Here is a 27,019-nt window from a genome sequence, read left to right on the forward strand (position 1 = left end):
CAGCAGCGCGTATCTCCTTACATTCCTCTCCGGCCACCGCGTGCCAGCGCAGAGCTTTGTGAGTCTGGCTGTTCTTTACCGAGCAGCACTCAACAAAACAAGACTACCCTTCCCAGCAAGCTCTAGGGTGAAAAGTCCCGGCTTGACCTAGTAACCGAGAGTATATAAGGCTCTCAGGTGGCGCGCGCGTTTCAGACAGTTGCCGGTCACCGTGGATGGTGGAGTTCGTAGCTTGCTTGCAGTGATTCGGTTCATCTCGGTTTCTGTAGTCGCCTCTCTCTCTCTCTCGCCTAGTATTTTCGACTATGAGGCCGAATGAGGCAGTGGACGGGCCAGCTTTGGCGCTGCGCCTGGAGGAGCTGAAGCGGCGGGCGGCCGAGTGCATCGAGGCGTCGTCGGAGAGCCTGGGCGCGCTGAGCCGGCAGATCTGGAGCCAGCCGGAGCTGGCCTACGAGGAGCACCAGGCTCACGGCGCCATGACGCGCTTCTTCGCCGGCCGCCCCGCTGGCTCGTCGTCCTCGCCGCCGGCCGCGGGCGCTTGGTCGGTGCAGCCGCGCTACAAGCTGGAGACGGCCTTCCGGGCGGACTGGCAGTGGGACGGGGCGCCCGCCACCCGCGCCTCTGCTGCCCCGCCGCGGGGCGTCGAGGAGTCCGGCCAGTCGCCGCCGCCGCCGCTCCGCCTGGGCTTCCTGTGCGAGTACGACGCCCTGCCCGGCATCGGCCACGCCTGCGGCCACAACCTGATCGCAGAGGTGGGCGCCGCCGCCGCGCTGGGCCTGAAGGGCGCCCTGGAGAGCCTCCGCCAGCCCCCCGCCGGGCTGCCCCGCGCCCCCGCCGTCAAGGTGAGGCGTGGAGGGGAAAGATCCCGCGCTCTGCCTTTGGCCACTTCTCCGCTCGGCCCACCCTAGTACCCCCCTTTTGCTGTCTCCCCCTTCGCTAATAATAATAATAATAATAATAATTCGATTTCTATACCGCCCTTCCAAAAAAGAGAAATAACAAACAAATAAGATGGATCCCTGTCCCCAAAGGGCTCACAATCTAAAAGAAACATCAGATAGACCCCAGCTACAGTCACTGGAAGTACTGTGCTGGGGGTGGATAGGGCCAGTTACTCTCCCCCTGCTAAATAAAGAGAATCACCACGGTAAAAGGTGCCTCTTTGCCCATATGCACACGCGACGAAGTTCCCCGGCATGTAGGCTGCCTTTCCTTCTCCATACCCGCCGTCGTCTCTCTGCGTGTTCTCAGACTGGCCCCGTCGTCTGCGCCTTTCCCCCTTCTCTGTCTTTCATCAGACTGATTGTTTATATCCTCTGCTTTCAGATCACAGTGCTGGGCACTCCTGCCGAAGAAGATGGCGGAGGCAAAATAGACTTAATTAAAGCCGGAGCTTTTGATGGTCTAGATGTTGTTTTTATGGCGCACCCCTCCCAAGAAGATGCCGCTTATTTGCCTGATGTAGCAGAACATGAGTGAGTAAACGAACGGAAGGCACGGATCACTCCCCCCCCCCCCAAATCGACTTTACGTTCTGAACCCCATTTGGTTGTGTGTTGGGTTTGCCGAAGGTTGCTTCGGCAAGCAAAGGAGCCTTTTCTTGACTTGAAATTACGTGGTAAACACGTAAAGAAAGGAGTAAACAGCAGGAAGGATGGGTCCTAGCCTTTGACAGGTTCTGTTATGGGAAATTCAAAAGCCTTTAGGTCAGCCGTTTTCCTGGAGAACTATTTTGAGACAGGGAATGTCCACCAATTCGCAATCCATAATGCAGTATGGCCCCAAGTTTTATTGGCAAAAATGTCACTTTCTCCATCTCTTCCAAATTGAGCCCATGAAGGATGTTGCTTCTGGGGACTAGGTTTGCCCTGGAACTGCCAGCTTCTGACCACTATCTTCCTATATATTTTGATACTGACAGTAACCTGTATATTCTGGGCTAACTATTGAGTGTTAAGAGCTGAGGAATCAACATTAATTATAAGCTTCTTGTAAATTATAGCCTCTCAATTTTTAGGGAAATTGGCACACTTAAAATGTGTCTTTGATGTGTTCATTTGCTCTGACTATCTTAAGTTGCCTACTGGAATTTTTTTTTTAAAGTGGCTACACCACTGTTCAAGTAGTCCTAAAGCCAGTGCTGGCTCGAGGTGACCTCAAGATGCTTTTGGCCATGCCTGCCCTGCTGGTGTCACCCTTCCGCATTTTGCAGCTGCTGTACTTTGCCAACTAAAGTACAAAGTTTACTTCACATTACTTTTCTCTCGTGCACTCATTGCTCTTGGGGACGAGAGAGAAAAGGTCACCCAACACAAAAAGGGGCTGTTAAAGGTATGGCAACTGCAAAATGTGGAAGGGTAGCACCTGTGATGGTATCAGGGGTGGGGCCAGCCTGCCTCCTTTGAGTGCTCTGCCCTTCGCCATCTTACCTAGCTTTTCTTGCTGAGTGACTTTTCTCTTGCTCTCTTCCACCCCCACCCTGGCCAACTTTTCTGCAAAGAAGAGAGAAAAAAGCCATTCAGCAAGCTAAGCAGCTGACAAAAGTATGGCAGCCATGAGATGTGGGAGGGAGATGGGCTGGCCCTGCTCCCAGTGCTACTATTGGCAGGGGGGGCTGCACCTAAGGTGAGGGGGACAGAAAGGGAGGGCAGCAAGGAGTTGGGGAGTGGTAGTAGCAGACGTGAGGCAATGCCTGTGGAGTTAGGGGTTGGCCTCACTTGCTCCATGGTGCAGGCACCACTTGAGGCTGTTGCCTCACCTTGCCTCACAAACAAGCTGCCCTGCCTAAAACTTTCTCAACCTAGAATCCAATTTTCCATGTCTTTCAAGGTGTGAGTTTCAGCCCCGATGCCTTGTATGTGATAGCTCTTATGAGACTCCTAGTCTTTATTGGAACTGAAGATGCAGTAATTTAACAAGTTTTCTTTTACTGTGTGAATTTTTCAGACAAATTTGTCATAATTGGGCCCTGAAATACTTCTCAGTGAATGCTTTTTATTAGGTGGCGTATACAGCTGAACCATTATTGGGACTAGAGATGCTGATGTACGTTCAAAACCTTTCTGTAATTACTTAGTTGGAAGCAGTCCAGATTCTACCATCCTGCTACATGTGTTGCTTAGAGTTTGTTTCAACAAATGTTTTGAGGAATAGTTACAGCTTGTTTTTACCTGAAACACAACATTGAAATGTCATAGTTGACTAATGAAAATTAATATTTATTTTCATATTTGACAGTGTTTGTCTTTAGGTGGCCAACTCTGCAAAGAAAACCTTGTAGGCAGATTAGAAGCAAACAAATACAACTGTCAAGACATGTTTTTGAGGCCTTTTCAGCAGAATGCTTGTAAATGAATGCAGCATATCTTTATCATCCCAAATACTCTTCGGTAGAGCTCCATAAACCCAGAACACAAAAATTGTCATTCTAAGCCATACCAGTACCTTGTTACTCATGAAATGTTGTTTTTGACTGTAGTACCCATCTGCCACAGGAACTTTTTTTATTCAGAATCTGATGGCAGTGTTAACTTACCATTAGTTCCTAGCATCTATAAGCCGGTGGTTTGCAGTAGATAACAGCAGGCAAGTCACAGTTCCCCAGGTATTTTTTCACATCGATATACTTCTTGTCTCAAATGATTTTTAATTTATGAAGATTTTTGAAATCTTGAAGTGTTACTATGTCTGTAGAGCTGCATTAGTATAAGCATGTGAAAATTATGGCTAGTGTTAGTGACAAATGAAATATGTATCTGATACTGTGCCCTCCATATAGCATTTGATTTTTCATCTCGGAAATGAGCTGTCCAGCACAAGCCTTTTCTTGTGGCTCTGTCAGAGGTTAAAGAACATTTCTTAATTATTCTGAAATGTGCATAGCATCTTTGTAAGTAGTAAGAAAGGAATATGCCCACCCCCACCTCAGCACTTGTGGGATGGATCTTATTCCTTTGTAGAAATTTAGCGTTATGTCTTCAGCCCAGTTCTTTCTTGTTTTGAACAGAACTGATGTCAAAGATAGGGACTCTGTTCAAAATTAATTGTAGATCTCATGGAACATCTGGATTGTATGCATCAGTTCTGTTTTGAACACTTTTTTTGTGATCACCTGTTTGGAAGCTTATCAGAATTAAAACCCTGGATAGACTGGATAGCCTTTACTAATCTTACATTTTTTCGCATCTAATTTTACAGGTGACTCATCAAGTAAAAACACAACCCTTTGAGTTGTCCTCATTGGCAAAACATTATATTTTTGGGGATGCAGTATATATATATTGATGCCTGGTTCTGTACTTTTGCTACAGTAATTATGAGAAGCTGAGAACCAGAAGAATAGAGGTGGTGTACATCAAAGTATTTCAAATTAGCCAGGACATGCCCTTTTATTTAAACACACTTGTGTAAAGATTCATTTTCCACTTGTAACAGCAATTATTTTCTTCTCATACAGTTTTCTATTAAATTTAAGGCGCTTTATTATTTATTTAGCTCATTTCTATACCGCCCTATAGAAAAGTCCCTGGGTGGTTCACAATCTAAAAACCATTAGAACATTATTACAATTAAAACAATTTAAATTTAAAATATAAATAAAAACGCTAAAACACGAAGCTTTAAAATTATAAACTAAAAGTCTGGCTAAACAGGTATGTTTTTGGGTCTGTCTTAAAAACATTCAGAGAAGAGGAAATTATCGAGTTCCAGAGTCCTGGGACATCTCTAGAAAAGGCCTAGACCGATCTGGTGGCAACTAGGCATGTGCCCGAAATGTTTTGGAGGCCATTATGAAGGCCTCCGAAACGTTTCGGCACTGGGGGTGGTTTCGGTGCCGGCAGGGGTAGCGCTTTAAGGGCGGGGGAGAGTGTACTCACCCCTCCCGCCGCATTTCCCCTGCCGGCGCACTGTTTTTTTTAAGCCCCTCGGGGCGGCAGCGTTCCTCCCTGCCGCCCTGTTTGCCCTGTCGGCTGGAAGTGGTGAGTGCACGTGCGCCTGGTGCGTGCGTGCGTGCCCTTCTGCCTTGAGTGCGCGCGCGTACAACGGGCGCACGTGCACTCGCGACTTCTGGCCAACGGGGCAAACAGGGCGGCAGGGAGGAACGCTGCCGCCCCGAGGGGCTTAAAAAAAACAGCACGCCTGCGGGGGAAATGCGGCAGGAGGGGTGAGTACACCCTCCCCCGCCCTTAAAGCGCTACCCCTGCCGGCGCCGAAGATTTCTGTGCACATCCCTAGTGGCAACCACAACCGGACCTCCCCAGATGGTCTTAATAGGTGGTGGAGTTGATGAAGTAGGCGGCGTTCTCTTAAATACCTTGGGTGCCAGCTATTATAGGTAATAACCAACACTTTGTGTTTTGCCCAGAAACTTACTGGCAGTCAGCGTAGTTCTTTTAAAGTGGGTGGCATGTGATCTCTTCAGGCAACCCGGAGACCAGCCTGGCTGCTGCTTTCTGTACTAACTGCAATTTCCAAACTACATACAAAGGTAGGCCAATGTAGAGCATATTGCAGTAGTCAAGTCTGGCTGTTATTGGCATATGCACCACTATTTTAAGGTCATTTATCTTCAGAAATGGATATAGTTGGAGTATCAGCTGAAGCTGATAAAAAGCACTCCTGGCCACTGCCTCAACCTGAGAGATCAGGGAGAGCTTTGGGTCCAGAAGTACTCGCAGGCTATATATGAGTGTTTATAGCTTCTATATCCCCGCACTTACCAAAATACCAAGTAGAAAAGTTATTTCTTATTTCTCACATTTCTGTTATTTCAATGGCTGTGCCATGGTAGTAACTGGAAAATGCTGCTGTTGATTCATGAGGCAGAACACTACACTGGAAATCCTAATTCTGCAAACAAATTTCTTGTGCCATAGTTAATTAAGAGTATAGGAAATGAATAGGGTCACTTTCCCTTATTTTCCTGCCAGTAGTGCTTTTTATTTCAGTGGGGTGAAATTCCAGGATATTGGTTTTGGTTCTGCTGTGTTCAGCAGCAACCGTGAATCTCCCATAATATCCCGTGTGTGATTATGTAGGTAAAGAGTGGGTTATCCTAACCTTCACTTTGTGAACAAAGGCTCCTTCCATGAACTCCATCTAGGAGTGCAACTCTCCTATGAACGGAAGGAGCTTTTGTTCACAGAGCACAAGGTTAGGCAACAACCCAATATTTCCACCTGCTCTGAACAAAAGTAATAGTATAAGCTATTAAGATGTACGTGCATAAGAATACACTGGTATTCCGAGTGTTGCCAGTATGATTCAATTGGGACAAATAAGACACCTTCACTTTTGAGTAAGTTTCTTTGTTTCATTGCTGCTGTTTAGCTGTATCCTATAGCCTGGCATGACCCTAAAGGGGCTGGGCTGTTAGATTGCCCTGTTTGGGTGTACTATTACAGGTTGCACTGAGCACAAGTTGTTGGAGTTATTTTGAATCATGTTGCAAGTGGAAGATGCTGACACACCAGTATACCCACTTAGAGCAGCTCATCTGCACTCAATAAAACTGTATCTTGTTTTTCTTTGTAAAACTTAGCTTGCTTTGAGGAACATTTAATTTGTTGCCACACGGCACCTTTAAAATCATTGTCTTTACTGTCTTTACCTTTATATTTGTCCTGACCGTTTTACTGTTATTTCTGTCATGTGCTGCAGAATGACCTCTGTACTGTTTATCTTTTGTAAAACCCCAGTTGTATTAACTTATCTCACTAAGTTTAGCTCTGAAAAGTTTGCATGGTGTTGTGCCATGGTCTCTAAACTTGTCTCCAGCTAGAGAAGAGAAAAACACAGGCATTATTCAGTAATGCATATGCTGTAGGTTCTAATTCATGCTGTGAACACTGTTGCTTACTGTATGGGTAGTACGCTGTGTGGCTTCTAGGCATGTTCTGAGATTCATGGATATTCAGTAATTCAAAAAAATCTGCTTTCACTCTTAACATTTCTAGTTATTATGTTTTCTAAAGGCAAGTTGATCTAAATGCTCAAAACCAGAAGTTCAGTTAAAACAAATCTTGCAGTGTTTTAAGTATTCCAAGGCCACTTTCTGCCTTTGAAGCTTATTGTTTGCATATTTGGAATTCCTGATGCAAGGGTTTTGGCCAACAGAGTGTAAATATGTTACAACATGAATTTGTATGTATCAATGAAGACACTCCTGCTGGAGAATAAACATTTTATTACTGAATAGTAGTGGCTATAAATTAACATTAACAATTTGTTATCTCCAAAAAATACAGCCAGCAGCAAATCTAACAATGGTGACATAACAATCACATTTTGAATCTATGAGTGCAGGCTTGACATATCCTTGGTGCCAAGGATTCGAGGCACTTAGAAATTTAACTCTAGTGCTTAGACTAGGATATTCAGAGACAGTTTTACTTAAATTATTTGTCCCAGTCAGTCCTGTTTCATTTCAAAGCCAGTTAACCCTTTTCCTATAATGTCCGTCAGTGTCTGGTAATTTTGTCAAGTGTCTGTTGTCTGGCTCCTAAATTTTTGATTTGGTTCTTAGATAAGGGTGTGCACGGAACTGGCGGGGGCTGGTTTGAAGGGGGGGCACCATTAAGGGCAGGAGAGGGTGCCCTCCCCCCATGTTTCCCCCGCTGGTGCTCTCTTAAAAACCAGTCCAGCAGGGTGGCAGCATACCTCCCTGCTGCCCTGTTTGTACCCTGTGCGCACACGGGTGGGGGGGACTTCCAAACCGAGGAGGGAACGTGGCGGCTGGGAGGTATACTGCCACCCCTCCGGAATGGTTTTTAAGAGTCAGCGGGGGAAACACGGGGGGGTGTGGGGGGGGTAAGTGCATGCTCCCCTGCTGCCTTTGAACCGCTGGCTGTTCGAACCTGTTCAGAGGCCCATAAAAGGGCCTCCAAACAGGTTCATACACATCCCTACTCTTAGATTCAAATAAAATTTGACAAGTCCTGCATGTGTGCAGCAAGAGTGCATGCTAAGGTCCTGTTTTGTGGGCCACTCTGATTTTTTTGTGTCAGTTCTTTGTAAAAATAAGAGCTCTGTGTTAAATCCCTGTTTCCAATGAATAGTCCTAATTAGTATGATAAAGACTAGTCATTTTACTGAAGTGTAATGTAAGTTTCTCAAGATCAGGATCAGGTCATTAGGAAGTACATGCAAATAATTTAAGTATAGATTCTATACAGATCCTGTGGTTTTAGGAAGGAGATAATGGGAGATAAGGAATATAGTTACTAACTCTTTAATTCCAGATACTGTGTTAGGCCAAAATTTTGTAATAGTGTGACCTGTGGATTTTTAGGGTTGCATCATTTTTCACTTTGCTTTTAAATATTAGTTTTCATTTAGCTGTAACCAGATTTTGTTTTAATATTACATATTTCAGAATATGATCAGCTCTTTTTCATGAAAACAAAGATCTGGGTAAGGAGGATATTAAAGATACTTAATGAAGAAAACGCTGAAGCTTTTGAAAAGGAAGTAGACATTCCAGCAGTTATCTCGATTTCATCTAAAAATCTGCTTTGTTCTGTAAATCTTGTTTTCTCTCTCTCATACACACACACACACACACACACACACACACACACACACACACAGGCATGATACTTGATCTTGGCCAAAAGGCTGAGAATGGGGATATTCATATCTCTTTTATCTCTCCCCTTTTATTAAATATCCCTGTCCGAATGGATGATGGATATGCATCCTTTCTATTAGCTGATCGTTGTGTACCCATAACGTCAAATTCTGGGCAGCCGCATGTAAGATTAGGTCTGAGCTGGTTTGAGTTATTGTTATTATGAAGACCTTGACATAGTTTGTATTATTTGTATTTTTTACTGTGATTTGTATTGTCTGTCTGTTGTGTTATTGGGTCAATGACTGTAATAAAGTATCTATCTATACACATACATACACACACAAACTTCTGTGCATGTTAATTGCCTGCCTTTATTAAAATGAATGTGCAGGAGAGATCTTTGGATGATGGCAACTGTTGGGTATTGTGGGCAGAGGCAAATGGAGAAGATGTGAAGAAATCTCAAACAAGGTAACATCGACTGCATTTTCAATGATCTCTGGTATCTATTTTGAAAGCATTAATTTCTGCCCAGTCACGATAGCAAAGCCCCTTTCTTAGTCCAGATACAAGGAGTAGCAATGAGATTAACACAGTTGCTAGAGCAGTTTTTCCTGCCCTGTCTCCTTGCTGCAGCCTCCATAGTGTTATTGAAAAAGCCATTCCCAAGGTTTGAGAGACACTTGGCAACAGATGGGTACAACAGAGGGGCTGCAGGGAAGACAGCAAGTGGAATTCCCAGAAACGGGGCAAAGACCTGTTCCATGAGCAGGTGGAAGGTGTCTCCACCTGAGAGAGATTCAAGAGATAGATACGATAGATACTTCATTACGGTCATTGACCCAACAACACAAAAGAAAGACAATACAAATCACAGTGAAAATAATACAAACAACACCCTGTGCTATCGTAGATGATCTCTTAACCCTCAAGAACAGTTTTATTGAGACTCTGGGGGCTGTAGCAAGGAGCGGGGGGAATAACTTGTACTCTTGCATGGATGCTAGCCAAGGAGTCTACTGGAGAAACTAAATACCAGTCTCTAATATACTAATATTGTTCAACTTCATAGAGCTTAACTTTTTTCTCTTGTATGTATGCATTTTCCAACCCACTGACCCATAGTCAATTTGTTTTACAGTGGCAAAGATCATCTTTGAATATGAAATTCTTGATCGCATACTTCCCACCCTCAAATAGTGTTGGGCCTGTGTTTTCAGACCCAACAAGTTTATCTTGTTATAGAGGTAATAAATCACAGTATGCACACTTATTAAAATAAAGTTCATTGAATGAATCCAAAGGGATCTTTTTATTGGAAAAAAGTGTTTAAAAACAAGTGATGGCTTTTATTTCCTAGTGTGACTGTGAGATACTATGGAAAAGCTTCTCATGCTGCTGCTTACCCTTGGGAAGGAGTAAATGCATTAGATGCTGCTGTTCTTGCATACAACAATCTGTCACTTTTAAGACAGCAAATGAAACCAACATGGAGAGTTCATGGTGAGATCTTCATTAAATCTTATGTCCAGCAAGTAATACATCAAATATTGTTTAAGCAAATGTTCTACCTGGCATGTTAACATTGGTATTCAAATGACTGTTTATGTGTCTCCCACCCCCAACTTGCAATCTCTTGGTAAATGTGGAAAGTCTTTAAGTACTACACAGCTTTCTCTACAATTTGTTCACTTAACACTCTGTATAAATTATGTAAATCAGGGTACACCAAATTTCATTACTATGTGTTCATAAAAATGGTGGTTGATGTTGAGATAAGTTTGTGTTACCATAGGAGACATCTGCAGTCTTGTGTTAGATGATTTGATCTGCTGTTTGTGCAGCTGAGCCCCTTGTAAATACAGCATAACTTTAGAAACAATTTTGGTTTTCAAACTTTTTGGTTTTTTTCAAACTTTCAAACCATTTTTTAAAATATGGGGTAATTAATGTGGAAAGAACAAACTGAAGATACCAAACTAACTTTAAAGATATGCAGTTGTCAACTTCGCCGGATAGCATCCAGACTAGTACTTGTGCATTCCACTCACAAGGGGAGAGTCAATTTTTGCTGACCTCTCCTTCCCTCTGCAACCCTCATATACCCCTTGAAAATATGTCCCTTTGGTTTGGGGAACTTATTTTCAGCAAGGCACAAAGGGTTGCAAAGGAATGGCACACACACTCCTCCCCGGGGTTTGTGTGTGTACACATGTATGTGTAAGTAACACAAGTACTGCTCTAGATGCTACCCACTGAAATTGAAATGTGTACTCCCCAGCTACATTGTAAAATAACTGGTTTAAAAGGCTCAACCAAAGTAATTATATCTACCTGAGTTGAGGGTATAATGCACAGAATGAAACTCTAGTTGGCTCTGCAAAATTTTTTAATCTGTCTAGTTTCAGGATGTAATGAGAACCTTTAGTTGAAGAGCAGCATATAAAATTCTTTAAAAAACCACTGGGTTGTATCTTAAGTCTCCACATCTGTCTGATACTTGGCTATTTCCTCCTTCCCCGTGGTGCCCCCCATGCCATATCTCATTCCACTCCATTTTTGAGGGTCCCCTGATCTCAGAAAAGGCTTCAGTGGAGCACAGGGGGCTGTTATGGGGAGGAGGGGCTGGGGAAGTTCATTGGAGGAGACTTCCTTCAGTATGTGCTTCTTCAGATCCAACTCATTATTTCTAGTTACTTCCCAAAGATGATGTAAAGGTAGCTATCTAATATGGGTTCTGGAAGTATTAATGTTCCTTCTAAAATGAACATTCTGAAGAATAAATTTAGAATGTTTGTTCATGCCTTTCTTTAACAGATACAGTTGGCATATGCATTTTATTTGTCTGCCTGCATGATCCTATTTATTTCCAAAGCAATTGTGCAAAGATGGATTCATATTCTTGGCTCAAGTCTTGAATGTAAAGCTCATATAAATTTTATTAAAAATGAAAATAGCCTTTCAGTCTTGTGTAGCACAGCATCTAGTCTTTCAAGATCTTGTGTCCAGGCTATTCTGATTAATGGCCATTCTCATTCTGTTCATGGGACATTTTGAATTTGCATATGCTTCTTTGCTAGTTTGTTTGCTTTCTAATGCAAGAGAGTTAATACCTTCTAGAGAGACAGTCATCTCCTGAAATATCGGTCAGGATATCAGTTCTGGGCATTGCATATAAGATCTTTTCAGTGTGGGTGGCTGCTCAGATGAATGAAAATATATAAAAGGGTTATACATAATTGACAGGATCCAGACTAAGTTAGTCATGACTAAGACCCATTAAAATTAACTTCAAGATCATCAATTTTCTTTTATATCTCGTGCCTTTTTCTACCCATTTCTGCCCTGCCAGAGTTTCTCTCTGTATTCTAACTATTGAATTGGAATAGTTTAGATTTAAATGAGGCAGGTTTGTGTTCTAGTGAAACTAAAAATTGAGTAATATCTTGTCACATTTCTACTTCAGTTTCTATGGTGTTCTTGGTGGGTTAGCACTGGTTATACTGGTTGGAGAAACTTTAGCTGACACTGTTTTTCATAAGCAGGGCAGTTGCATTCGTGGTGTTAACCATCTGATCAGCATTTAGCTCATTGTGTGCCCAAGAAAACTAATCAAACCATTTGGTCCAAAGCATTCAAGCAATGCAAGCAGATATATGCCAAGGAATGCTGCAAGTGTTTTGCTGTTTAGATTATGCATAATTTAATTGTGTATGCTTGGTCTTTTTGTTCTTTTGGGCAACAGTATCTTTTTGAGAAGAGGTTGAGTTAGCGGGGGGCTGCACAACTTTGGCCCTCCAGCTGCTGTTGTACTACAGATTCCATCATCCCTATTGATCACTGTGGCTGGGATGATAGGAGTTGTAGTCCAGCAGCTGGAGGGCCGAAGCTGCTCAGCCTGGGCTAGATTATGTAGTCAGGAGCAGAAAATATAACCTTTGCATTCTGTCCAGGGGAGGAATTTGCTAACATAGTTGCACAGTTTTACTAGCTGGTGTAGAAATACCCAAGAATGGTATTGTGCCAGCACATCACTGCTTGGTTTTTCCTTTTCCCCAGCCCCATTGGTCAAGTAAGTGTGTGTGTGTGTGTGTGTCTGTGTGTTGTAGCTTGGTCAGGTACAGAGTGAGATGTGAGCATGGCCTGCCCTTCTGGAATCAAAAACATGATAGCACTCCGATTAGCCTCTACATTTGTAAGAACTTTGCTGTCATCTTAAGTCAAAATGGCGATACAGTCACAGACCAGAGACCGTTCAGGGTGGACACACTTGCATGACTTTCTCAGAGTTTGGGTCATCTTAGCACTTGAGACTAGGCCTGCCATTCTTTCATCTGGGACTTAGGTTGATAGCAAACACTTCATCCCTCTCTATACACTCAGGTTGATAGTGGTTCCTAGGTATCCACTCATAGGTCTGTTACTGCTTGCATACATACATAGTGTAGTATGAGCCTGGGGGCAGCAGAATTATCTGTTTTATATACAGAACCTGGGCATAAAGTAGATTATGCAGCTCTCAGAACTTTCTATTAACTGTAGCAGATTCTAGTATTCTGGCAAAATGTGGGATTTGGCAAGTTATTTGAACACAGAATTATTGAACAAGATACATATTTGGAAAACTACAATTTCAATATTCTACCCAATACTTTAGCATAGATTTTTAAGTGCTGTAGATCAGGACACCATGAGTTAGCACACTTCTGTAGTTACTCAGATTGTTTTAGGCTGTTCTGCCCAGAATTTGTTCATGAAGGAGTCATTTGACACCCCTAGTTGATATTCATTCAGGCAGTAAGTTACTTTAAGGTGAAAACATTTTTTTACCTAGTTCTCTGAAATTTATCCTTGCTGATAATGGACTCATTTGGCTAAAGTTTACTGGAGGTATCCCAGTTATGGAAAATAATGTTAAAAATCTTGTTACCAAAATTAGTATTTACATGATTTTAAGGTTGCCATATTCAAGCTCTCCAATCTGGGCACCATAGTTTGCATGTTATGCAAATTAGCTTGCAAATTTGCATATTGTGCACATTAAGCAAATTAACTGATGCACTGTAGAGTTGATTTGTATTTGTTCTGGATACCTACCAAAAATAGTAGGGGAAGATCTCTTTATGTGACCATTTACCTTAAAATTAAACATCCAGACTTTATATCCCAACACATTCTAATATATAAGTTCAGTTTTTAAACTTAGCTAATTAGCTGTGTGTAGTGCTGTCATGGATTCCTCACCAACTGCAGACTACCACCCTACTCCATTTTCCAGTACCTGAATATGCTATTAATTGGTCTAAATATGCTAATTTATAAATAATATATATAGAAAATAAATGAAGATTACACTAAGTTTGTAATATTAATAGCAGCAATAAAACAAAAAATACACTGAGCTTTTCAGTTAAGACTCAATCCTATACACACTTACTTAGAAGAATATCTGATTGCAACCAACCTACTTCTAAGTAGGCATGAATAGAATGGATTGCACTATAAAGCCAAAAACCTTAAACATTACAATGGTTCGTGGTTTGAGCACTGGTTGGGTGCTGAACTGGTTTGATGCCGCAGGGAGGGGAGCAACGCGGCAAGTGGGAGCTTTAGGAAAGAGGATAGCAGGTCCTTACCTGCTCTCCTCCGCCCCATGTAGCTTCTTGCTGATGTGGCATGTGTCCCAAGTGCCTGTGTGTGGTGCCAGCACGCACCTGGTTTCCACGTGTGTGGGCACAATTTGCGTGGTCAGCAACACCATGCTGACCACACAAATGGCACCTGCACATGCGTGGATGCCATGTGCGTACTGGTGCTGCACACAAATACTTGGGATGCGCACCACCCCAGCAGGAAACTGAATGGGGTGGCAGAGACCAGGTAAGGACCTGCTTTCCTCTTTCTTAAAGCTCCTGCTCACACTCCAAACCAACATCTGTTTGGTCATATCCTTAACGATAGTACACAGGTAGGCAGTAATTTACATCTGAATCAAGCTATCCCTGAATCAAGCTATCCTCTCAACTGCCCTGCCACCTTAAGTGGCGCAGTGGGGAAATGGCTGACTAACAAGCAGAAAGTTGCAGGTTCGAATCCCTGCTGCTACTATATCGGGCAGCAGTGATATAGGAAGATGCTGAAATGCATCATCTCAGACTACACGGGAGGAGGCAATGGTAAACCCCTCCTGTATTCTACCAAAGAAAACCACAGGGCTCTGTGGGTACCAGGAGTCAAAATCGACATGACGGCACACTTTACTTCAACTGCCCTATCCCCTTCTGAGAAAAAACAACGGCAACATTCCTCAGGGAGATTACTTCTTGTGTGAACCTCTCCCGGCCAGCCTCCTGTGCTTCACCTTCCTTTTTCTAAGCCCAGCGGTTGAACAAAATATTGACCACGTGTTTTGCTCCTTAACTCTGCTTCTACAAGAGCTAGAGCTTAGCTTTCATTCTTTATTTTTTTAAAAAAGCAAGCAAGCTGGGAATTTGGATAAGCTAATGGGTGCTGAGGAACATGTTTAAAATTTATGCTGGTAAATACCCGGAAATCTGGAGGAGATGGCAACCTTGCTTGATTTCTCACACAAATGTTCAAATTATATACAAAAAAATGCAAAAGTTTTCTCCTGTATATCTGTTTAGGAAGAAAGGACAGCAGGGTATGGAGGCCTGCAAACTCCCTCTGTGGCTATTAGCCAAATAGATTTTTAAAAGTACATGCATAGTCATATGAATGTGACACTAATTCAAATGTAGATCAAAAGTTCTGTTGCTCTTCAAAAATCACTGATTAAGAACATAAGAACAGCCCTGCTGGATCAGGTCCATGGTCCATCTAGTTTAGTATCCTGTTTCGCACAGTGGCCCATGAGATGCTGCTGGAATCCACAGATTCCACTGAAATCCGCTGGAAGTGGATTCTGATAAGGTGCTACTTAATCAGGTATGAAATCCTATGCCAGATATTGACATTTTGCTCCAAGCTCTGGCATTTATAGTTTACCTGATGTACTGTTAACATTGACTTTGGGAATATTATTGTTCTTACATAGACTCAGTTTAGTTTTATGCAGACTGAAGGTCAAGATTCTAGAAAGAACCCAGGTAACAGGAAAAAGCCCTCTCTACTTCTAAATCAACATTTAACTGCAAAATGGGGCAACCTCTACCCTTCCTGAGATTCTTTTAGTAATTGGAGATTTCCTTGACCATTTTAAAACAGGGTCAGAAAGCACGGGGAATTCAATCATGTCTATTTTCTTTGCTTTTTAATATGGAACGTTATCTTCATTAATTGCAATTGCTTATTTATATCATTCTGCTTGGGCACTGCACATTGATAGCACCCTAGCCCCAGCTCGATTCATTTTCACATGCACCTTCTAAAGCAAAATCCTGTTCAAAATTTGAAAAGTCAAAATGCACTTGAGGGCATTTTGCGGGGCAAGCAATAGTACTGATCTGGGTCGTGATCCGTTGATACCATTAGAGCGGGTTCTGCGCCTGTGCAGAAGCCTCTCGGTATCGAGTTCTACAGCTCCTCTACGGCGCATGTGCCCCGCCCCATGTGACCATGTGGCTATTTAAGGCGGGAGGAAGTGCAGGCACCTCAGTTCCTTTTCGACCGCCGTAGGGATCGCTCGCGATTTCTGCGGCTCCTTCGTTTTGGCTCCTTGCAAATTCACATTAAAAAGAAAAAGAAAGTTCTACGACGGTTCTGACCCAGACTGTTTGTTGACTATTCTTTGGATCTGTGATTTGGACTGCTTAAATATTGGCTTGACCTCAGTTGTTTTCTGGACCTGCCATTGCGCACCGTTTTTCAACCGCTGAGAGATCGGACTGATTCTGGCTATTTGACCGCGGCTTGTCTCAAGGAGTGAGTACAATGGACACCCCTAAGGGAAAAAAGACTTTTAAACGCTGTACAGAATGTAGAGCCAAGTTGCCCTGGGTTCGGCCCAGTCTAAAACCTCCACGCCCACGGAAAAGACCCCTAAGCCCTTGAAAAGGCCGGGTGATAAAATGACGTCCACCGAAAAACCTTCAAAAAAAGCAAAGAAGTTATCAACCTCCAGTTCAACGCTGTCATCGAGGTCGGCTCAGGAGATCAATATGATTTCGAAATCGACGGCACAATCGGCATCGAGAAAATCAATTTCATCGAAACCGGAGACTCCACACCCTTTGATATCAAAGTCGATACCGAGGGAGACCTCTCCAGCCAAGACACTAGCTGGCTTGACATCGACTTCGAAACTGAGAGAGGCGTCGACATAGGGAGCGCCTAGTCACACGACATCGACATTGGCATCAATGCCGAAAGATGTATCGACATCGAAGGAGATGTCGCAGAAGGATGCCACATCAACGTCGATAGACACGGCTAAAACGGTTGCCTCGACATCGATGCCCGCAATTTTGTCAGCCCGGGATCTGGGGCCCGCAATGACTCCAATTAGATCCCCCTCGACGTCGAGAGATGGAGAACAATTGTCGACATTGAACACGCCTGCTAACATCACCACTGTGACTCCTCGGTTCCATGCTCCAATGACATTCTCTTTAGAAGAGGGAGATCTCTTGGATGCGGAGCTCACTTCTTTGGACCCTCTCCTGAAGATGCTGGATTCGACTGCTACCACCCCTTCAACTTTTCAGGGTTTTCCACACTCTGATGATAGTCGGCACCTTTTTCAACCCTGCCTCCTGGACTACTGACTTCCACGCAGCTCGCCATGCCTACTCCATGGCACACTTGCAGGTTTAGCCATGCCGTATCATCATCTAAAGAAACGGCCCTTCCAGGTACCTCTTCGCTGGGGGTGTCATATGACTTCCAGGAGGACCATTGTTGGAGGCCTGCGAACTCTGCGGTTCTGCATCTAGAAGAATCAGTTCTTTAACAGCCGGATTTGAGTGCTACACCACTCCATATCCATCCGTTATCAGCAGGAGATGCTCTGGCTGTGCCTGTTAGAGTGCAAAAAGCAGCTTCCACTCAGACTCCTCGACCTATTATTTCCAACAGAGGTTCCCAAATGACAGTTTGCACGTTTACCACCTCAGCAGTACAAACCGAACCCTTGACAACTCTTCCTCCTCCACCCCCTGCTTCTCCAGGGGCACTGTCTTCGAGTCGAACCCATTCTGAAGATGGCTCAGAAGAAAGTCACCATGGCTCTTCCGATTTTGAGTCTGATACGGAAACCGTAGAGGCGGATCCTTTTCCAGATGTGGCAACTCCAGCCCATGTTTCGCCAATGGAAGAGCTAAAAGCCTACCACTCGCATGTTAAGCAGATGGCTTCTGCTCTGGGTCTGGATCTTTCTTCTCAACTAAAAACCATAGACGAGCCAGTCTACAATTTCATGCAGCGATCTTAGTCTGCCCAGCCCGTCGCTTTACCACTGCTACCCATAATATCTAACGCAGCACAATGCGCTTGGCAAGTACCACACGCTTCTACTCCCATGTCTAAGCGCCTAGAGGGCCTCTATCGGATGCAGGAGCAAGATAATTTGTACTTATCCAGTTCCGAACTCCTTAGTCATAGATTGTGCAACCACTTCCAAATCAGGGAGGAGACACACCACCCCGGCAGATAAAGAGGGGAGGAAATTGGATGTTATGGGGAGAAAGCTATATTCTACATCCTGCCTTTCTGTGAAAGTGGCAAATTACTCGGCCTGCATGGTGAAATATAGTTATTGCATTTGGGAAGATCTGGAGAAGGATTTGGATGCGCTATCTCCAGAAGAGTTCTAACATAGATTCTGCAAGACTTTACAGAAGACAGCTGACCTCACCTGCCAGCAACTGAGTACGGCCAAACATCTGGCAGAATCGGAATCCAAATCCATCACTACAGTGATAACTTTGAGACACCATGCTTGGCTTCGATCTGCCTCCCTCCAGCAAGATATGAAAGACAAAATAGAGGGATTGCCTTTTGACGGACAAGGCCTTTTCTCCGAAGAGACTGATACTACCATGGAGAAAATGAAAAAATCTAAATTTACAGCCAAGACATTTACAACCTCTGCATCGACCTCAACATCATATGGGGGAAGACAGAGGTCCTTCTATCACCCACGTCCTTCGTATAGACAACAGGACCACCGGGATTACCGCAAGTCATACCAGCCTTACAACAAGCGTAATAACCAACAAAAGGGCAAATGTCGATCAAATCGACAGAAACCATTGGAAGAAAACAAACAGCGACTTTGAAAATCAGGACAGCCCATCGCATTACATTGTACCGCAGCTTTGCTCACCTCCCCAGAACATAGGGGACAACAGGGGACCGGCATACAACACCCAGCCATTCCCGATAGCCACCAACACCATCAGGTTGGCAAGTCATGTGCAAGCATGGCGCCACATAACATCAGATCGCTGGGTGCTGAAAATCATTGAGCATGGTTATGCGATAGAGTTCAAAGCTCACCCGCGTTTTCGGGGCATTCACTTCACAAAGGAGACACCAGCCTTATTCCAAGAGGTGCAAAAACTCTTGCTCAAGAAAGCTGTTGTGCCAGTGCGATGGGCACGAAGAAGAGAAGGGTTCTACTCCCGTTACTTTCAAATTCCGAAGAAGGATGGAGGGATACGGCCAATTATGGACCTGAGACATCTAAACAAGTACGTCTGAGTAAAGAAATACCGTATGACAACATTGCAGGATATCCTGCTGCTTCTGCACTAGGAGCGGTGGCTGGTGACGTTAGACTTAAAGGATGCTTACTTTCATATAGGGGTCCGTCCGTCCTTCCGGAAATATGTTCGGTTCACTGTAGGAAATGCAGTTTACCAGTACCAAGTACTACCATTTGGACTTTGCACTGCCTCACGTGTCTTTACAAAGTGCATGGCAGTGGTGGTGGCCCACCTGAGAATGAAATGGCTAAAATTGTATCCGTAACTCGACGACTGGCTCCTGTCATCTTGGGACAAAAGTGAGTTACTTTCGCAGATACAATATATGTTGTGCCTTCTCCAGGACCTTGGGATACAGGTCAACTGGAAGAAGTCCAACCTCACACCAGTGCCCATCACGACGTACATTGGGGCTGTGCTGGATGCCACCCGGGGGAAGGTGTTTCTTCCAGAGGATCGTTACCAAACCATAGCTTCTCTAGTGCACCAGTTTCAAAATGACGCTTCACAACCAGCTCGTCGAGTACAGCGCCTGTTGGGCCTAATGGCCTCTTGCAAGCCTACAGTACAGTACACCCGTCTGAAGATGAGGAAGTTGCAGATATGGTTCCTCTCTTCCTTCAACCTGCTGAGGGACAGCCCAGAAAAGTGCCTACTGGTTCCCATACCAGTCTTACGCACGTTGTCCTGGTGGACCCAGAGGGCCAATCTACTCAAGGGAGTACCCTTTCAGACACAGCCTCCGTCAGTTTGGGTCACGACGGATGCTTCCCTACTAGGATGGGGTGGTCATTGCAATGCCACCGTGACTCAAGGACTCTGGACGCGCGCACAGAGCCAGCTACATATAAACTTTCTGGAGCTACTAGCAGTCTTCCTATCAATGAAGGCCTTCCTTCCAATGCCACGGGGCCGGGTTGTACAGTTACAGCTGGACAATACGACGGCTATAGCCTGCCTGAACAGACAAGGAAGGACAGTCTCAAGATCTCTTTGCTCCCTCAGCTTGCAAATCTGGCATTGATGCATCAGGAACAGTATTACGCCACTGGCCATCCACGTCAAGGGAACAGACAACGTAATAGCAGGTGGCCTAAGTCGTTCATTCTCGACGGGAACCCAACACGAACAGGAGCTGAACGACACTTACCTGCGAGAGATATTCCGCCTTTGGGGTCACCCGGAGATCGACTTATTTGCTGTGCGGCAGAACACAAAGTGCAAACTATTCTTCTCGAGAGCGGGTCACGGCCCTCAGTCCTTGGGAGACGCCTTCCAACTGGACTGGCCGGAAAGTTGGAGTTATATGTTCCCTCCTCTACCACTAGTAGGCAGAGTTGTAGCACGCCTGCTGACTGGCCATGTAAAGTGCATCCTGATCACACTGTGGTGGCCCTGCCAAGCATGGTTTCCGCATTTACTCAGACTGACTTCGAATAACTTTCGGAGACTTCCCAACCAACCAGAACTTCTGATTCAGGAAAACGGGTGCCTTCTACATCCCGGAGTTCTAACCCTGCAACTGACAACGTTGAGGGTCAACTCCTGAAACGGATCATGCTGAATCAGTGCAAACCATCTTCAAGACGGAATTATGCTAGCAAGTGGAGGAGGCTTGCTGTCTACGCTTCTCGTCATGCTTTTTGCCCTAAGGAAGCCACTGTCCATGAGGTTCTACTTTATATGATCTCTCTTAAAAAGGCAAAACTCTCAAATGTATCTATTAAAGTCCACCTAGCGGCTTTATCGTCTAGACATCCAGGGTGGGATGGCAGGACAGTGTCCTCCCATTCCTCCTGCAAAAGTTTCTTGAAAGGCCTTGCTAACCTGTACCCTCCTGTCCGCAAACCGCGAACAGTGGAGTATCTCACTGGTCCTCTTTGCTCTCACTGCGCCCCCGTTCGAACTCATGCAATCGACCTCACTGAAGTTAACGTCCTTAAAGACTGCCTTTCTGGTAGCGATCACCACTGCACGCAGGGTGAGTGAGCTTACGGCTCTCCGTATGGATGTCCCCTACGCACATTTCTACCTAGACAAAGTTCTCCTTCGTCATGATATCTCCTTCTTACCTAAAATTGTGTCAGACTTCCACATCAACCAGGATGTGGTATTGCCCACTTTCTTTAGATCTCCAGCCACACCGCTGGAAAAGACTCTGCATTCTTTGGATGTTCGCAGGGCTCTTCTTTACTACCTTTCTAAGACTAAACCTTTTCGGTTATCGAAGAGACTGTTCATCTCCTATAAAGGGAAGAACAAAGGACAGACATTATCAAGGCAGAGACTGTCACACTGGCTGGTGGAGACCATCCGTCTGGCTTACTCCCTACAAAAGATACAGCCCCCAAAGACCATCAAGGCACATTCCACGAGGGCATATGGCGTTTCAGCCGCTCACCTGGCTGGCATATCCTTTCAGGATATTTGCAAGGCTGCTATTTGGTTGTCTGAGCAGTCATTTGTAGAACACTACGCCATAGACTTGCGGTCTGCTGCGGAGGCAAATTTTGGGAGAGCTGTCCTCAAAAGGGTGTTGCAATGACTCTACTGCTCCCGCTTCCTTACGGAGCTAATTAGTCACCCATTCTAATGGTATCAACGGATCACGACCCAGATAAACAGGTTGCTCACCTGTAACTGATGATCTGGTAGTGATCCATTGATATCCATTAGACCCTCCCGAACCTCCCTTCCGCAGTAGAACTTACCTCCTTATTCGACTGCTTCATCAGTCTACAAGGAACTGAGGTGCCTGCACTTCCTCCCACCTTAAATAGCCACGTGGTCATATGGGGAGGGGCGCAGGTACCGTAGAGGAGCTGTAGAACTCGATAACCGAGAGGCTTCCAGCGCAGGCACAGAACCCACTCTAATGGATATCAGCGGATCACTACCAGATCATCAGTTACAGGTGAGCAACCTGTTTTTCATGTTTTTATTTTACAGGACTGAAAAAGAGTTGGTGCCTAGGAATGTTGAATCTTTTTCATTGAATATTGCCTTTTAAAAAATTGATGTCATCTAAGAATTTGAATGTTTTCATGCCTGGTTATCCCTTTCTCTTGCTCAGCTCAAGGGAGCAAATATTGTATCATGGTTATTTCATCATATATCCAGCATGTAACAGTAGTATATTATGTGGAAGAAAAAAGTCAGATTATGTGTATTTTTCAAAAGTAATACCTAACATTTAATCATGAAAAAAATGTGTACAACTTAAATGGTTCGTGATTTTATTCAAAACTTGAACCTTTCAAGAACTGAATGTGAAAGGATGGTTTCAAGCCTTGTTCTGGTAAAATATATTCAATTTATGTGTTACTGATTGCTTAATCCTCCTTTTTTCAGTGCCAGCTAGATTTTTTCAACTGGAAGGGCAAACATATGAATAATGGAAGAATAGAACACATCTATGTCAGAAACTTAAGAAAACCTCATGTGCAAGACTCTGATTTCAGTAAAACAGTTTTTCTCTTATAGGTATAATAAAGAATGGAGGTGTGAAACCTAATATCATCCCCTCTTATGCTGAATTAGAATTTTACTTGCGTGCTCCTTCATTAAGGGAACTCTCCCTCCTGACCGAGAAAGCAGAAAACTGCTTTAAAGCTGCAGCTCTGGCCACAGGATGTGAAGTAAGGTTGACCAAAATTCTCTTTACAATATGTGAGCTGTTTTTTCAAGTAAAATTAAAAATAAGGATGAGGTTCTGACTAAATTACTCAAGACCTACTAAAATATTTTAGTTGAGAGAATTCAAGCAACTAAATGCAAACTTGTTCTTTATGGTAGTTTTACCATAACATGGTGGCTATAATTGACTAAATCTTAAACTGGTAAACTTTGGAGTGTGTTTTTTTTTTAAATTGCAAAGAAGGTAGTGAGATTCAAAAGATTAACATTACTGATTCTAAAGGCTCTGCTTTAAGTCTCAATAATTTCCATCAAGCTTACTTTGAAATAAATGAATTTATGATTAGGGTGTTATTCTTCCAGGAGGTTGTTCCTTTGCATTTGGCAGTGTTCAAAAATGACTTTCTTTCCCACCTCTCAATTTATATTGATTTGTAAAAATACCTGCAATTGACTAAGGTCTGGAAAAAGAAAACTTTCCTCTGAATGAAAGCGCCCTAATCCATGGCTTACCTGGATGTCATTGAATACCATGGAACTTGCCTATGAGTAAAGTTGCATAAGATTGCATGCTTGATTTGGTTCTTTTTGTGGAAAGCCAAATATGTGTATTTCTTTTCTAGGTGGAATTAAAAGGTGGGGTACACGATTACTACAATGTGCTTCCTAACAAGAGCCTAGAAAAAGCTTATATAGAGAATGGAAAGAAGCTTGGCATGGAGTTCATCTCTGATGACAACTTGAACGGACTGTCAGGTAATATTGGAACTCTTGCATATTCCCATTTTTAAAATTGCCCTTCATTTCAGAATATCTTAGTTTTCAAACAAATCTGCTCCCTTCTGTCTCTTATAGACATGCCTCTAGTTGTACATTCCAGTGATTAGGGACTGGAGATGCCATGTCCAGTGCAGATTATGTTTTCTCTAACCAGCATTGCCCAGCCCATTTCACCAGTTTTCAGGAAAAAACTAAAAATCTTGGGGAATCTGACATTTAGAAACAGAATAGGATAATGTAAAACAAGCAAATACATGCAGTTGGACATATCAATCAGCAAACTGTTTCCTATTGATTAAGTGCTGGGCCTCTCAGTGGGGCATTCATTGCTATCATAATCGAGTCCATCCATCTTGCTTCTAGTTGTCCTTTTTCTTTTTCCTATAGGATCTGGACTTCTTATTACCCAGTGCTCAGCATTACAATGTATAGCTTATGCTTTTAGTCATCTGGGCTTTTGCTTTCATTGTGCATTTGAAATGGAGTCGTTTTGCTACTCCCTAGGTTCTACTGACTTTGGAAACGTTACCTTTGTGGTTCCTGGGATTCATCCCTATTTTTATATTGGCTCTGAAGCGCTGAACCATACTGAGCAGTACACAACAGCTGCAGGTTAGTGGACTTGAAGTGAGCTGTGTCTGTTTCCCCCCCTTAATAATACTGGTGAGAACATTATGGTGAAAACTATTAAGCTATATCCTTATTATATTTGCAGTCTATCCTCCCTTCAGGGAGCTTATAGTGAGCTTTTAACCTTTCAACCACCCAGTATAGTAGGTTAAGCTGAGTGATAGTGATTTGTCCAAAGCAGAGTTAGTTTTTATTTATAATGGTCAAATCTAACATTAGCTACTTATTAGAAGGGTACATCCCTCAGAAATTTACTGGTGGCTTTATAAGCAACTGGCTAGAGACAGATGCTATAAGTAGCGATCTTGAGGTTTAAGTTTTCAAACTGAACTTTTTTCCAAGGGAAATTGTTCTCCCTTGTTCTCTGATTCCCTTCAGAGTTATAGTATAGCTGTATACCAAGTTCTTCAAAATTAAATTTAAGTACAAAGAGTTCCAGTGCAGCTGTACAGTATGCATGTAAAGGAACCTATAAAGACAGTTTATCTGGCAACCAAGATGATCAGGGGCCTAGAGCACCTTTCTTATGAGGCAAGACTACAACACCTGGGGCTTTTTAGTTTAGAAAAAAGACGTCTGCGGGGAGACATGATAGAGGTCTATAAAATCATGCACGGCATGGAGAAAGTGGAGAGAGAGAGATTCTTTTCCCTCTCACACAACACTAGAACCAGGGGTCACTCCATGAAATTGATTGCCAGGAGGTCTAGGACCAACAAACGGAAGTACTTTTTCACACAACGCGTGATCCACTTGTGGAACTCTCTGCCACAGGATGTGGTGACAGCCAACAACCTGGATGGCTTTAAGAGGGGTTTGGATGACTTCATGGAGGAGAGGTCTATCAATGGCTACTAGTCGGAGGGCTGTGGGCCACCTCCAGTCTCAAGGGCAGGGTGCCTCTGAGTACCAGTTGCAGGGGAGTAATGGCAGGAGAGAGGGCACGCCCTCAACTCCTGTCTGTGGCTTCCAGCGGCATCTGGTGGGCCACTGTGTGAAACAGGATGCTGGACTAGATGGGCCGTGGGCCTGATCCAGCAGGGCTGTTCTTATGTTCTTAAACTAGTTCAACATGAAGTGCTTTAGGAATTAAATCTACTGACCAATATCCAGCACAGCATAACATGTGCTGCTATGGGCTTGCAGCAAAGCATCAGCACTCTTGCACAAGAGCACAAATACTTTAAATAGTACATGCCTGCACTCCGGAAGTGTTAATTAGATCGGAAGCACCTCAATGACTGCCAAGTGATGTGTTTCTGATCTAACTAGCACTTCTGGTGTGTTGGTGCACTCTTTGAAGCACTCACACTCTTGCACAAGAGCACTGGCATGTCACTGCAAGCCCACAGCAGTGCAGGTGGATCAGCACCACTCACGTTATGCTGTGCTCGATGTGTCAGCTGCCGGCTTTTCTTACCATTATTTTCCCCCTGTATATTCCTAGTAGCTGCTTTGTTCACTTTTGTTCTCATTTGTGGGTTTTAATTTGCTCTAGGGTCAGAAGAAGCTCAGTTCTATGCCTTGCGGACAGCTAAAGCTTTGGCAATGACTGCCCTGGATGTTGTTTTCAAGCCAGATCTGTTGGAAAAGGTTAGAGAAGATTTCAGATTGGTGAAGCTGAAAGAGGAAGACTACTTGAATACACCTGGGAAAGGATCTGCCCTTGGTATCGGAGCAGCATGTGCGTCACGTTGAAGTGTACAGCATATTAAAAATGTAAACTCTATAGAAAGTCTGGGATTACTCTGCTTGAATTCCAGAGAATGCTTAATAGCTGGAGAGATGCTGACATTTTGAGTGGCACAACTAAGTGACCTCAGTGTTGTTTTTCTCATGTAGTTGTCTTAATTTGACACACAAAATTACATGATTTCTCTGCAGTGATTGAAAATGTGCTGAATATCTTAGCATTGCAAAATTTTGCAAATTAGTTTTTGAATCACTAGTATGATGGTTAAAAAGTAAAGCTTGGGTTATCTTCATAGCTTTCCTACAGTGAGAGTTGTTGCATGTTTAGCTCACTATAAAACCAAATGCAAACAATCAAGAAAAGCTAATGTACTCGATAAATCTATACATATTTGAACTGAAGTTTTTATGAAGTGGATGCCAAAGGTTGGTTGGTGAGTCGAGATGTGTTCAGAGTTTAAAGTTTAGTTCTGGTTTCAGAATCTTTCAGACTTAAAACTGGGAACTCAGTGTTTGAACATAATATTTTTATCTTTTGACTATCTAAAACTCTTCTGAAAGACTGTCAGCTTATGATTCATTGTTTGATATTTCACAAATAGGTAGGCTCCCAAGCCCTTGTTCAACACAATTTCACAACATGTATCACTTAGTAATTCTGCATGCAGGATAATCCAGGATAAATTAATGTGAATAAAAGTGAGCGAACAGATATACCGTATTTTCTGGTAGAAAGGCCACATCGGCATAACCATTGAAAAATGGCTGCATTTTTTTAAAAAACCACTTCAAAAATGCCACATCAGTGTAAGCATCACAGCTAAAGAACCAAGTACACACACACCCTTTCCATTTCCCATGGATAGCCATTTGTGCTCCGCATGGGGGCATTTCGGCCCCTTGATCTCTCCTCCCCGAAGGTGTTTGCTCAGGCTGGGGTGACTGGGTTGGGCCCGTGGCGGAGCCATGGCCATATTTAGCGGAGGTAGCGGGAGGCATCTTTAAGTAGAAATTAGAAGGTACTTGTCTCCCTGTATTGCTG

At 43.6% G+C, this 27,019-nt stretch overlaps 1 protein-coding gene across 1 annotated transcript; it reads left to right on the forward strand.

Moving 5' to 3' along the window:
- The first annotated feature begins 129 nt into the window (after positions 1–129).
- On the forward strand, positions 130–26,689 carry LOC128341186 (xaa-Arg dipeptidase-like). The gene is made up of 7 exons (XM_053287370.1): positions 130–842; positions 1,327–1,475; positions 9,933–10,075; positions 22,723–22,877; positions 23,499–23,631; positions 24,160–24,267; positions 25,784–26,689. The coding sequence occupies exons 1-7, from the start codon at positions 306–308 to the stop codon at positions 25,981–25,983; spliced, it is 1,425 nt and encodes a 474-aa protein (XP_053143345.1). The 5' UTR covers positions 130–305; the 3' UTR covers positions 25,984–26,689.
- The last annotated feature ends 330 nt before the right edge of the window (positions 26,690–27,019 follow it).

Source organism: Hemicordylus capensis, chromosome 1, assembly GCF_027244095.1.
Source record: "Hemicordylus capensis ecotype Gifberg chromosome 1, rHemCap1.1.pri, whole genome shotgun sequence".
In the NCBI taxonomy this organism is placed as follows: Eukaryota; Metazoa; Chordata; class Lepidosauria; order Squamata; family Cordylidae; genus Hemicordylus; species Hemicordylus capensis.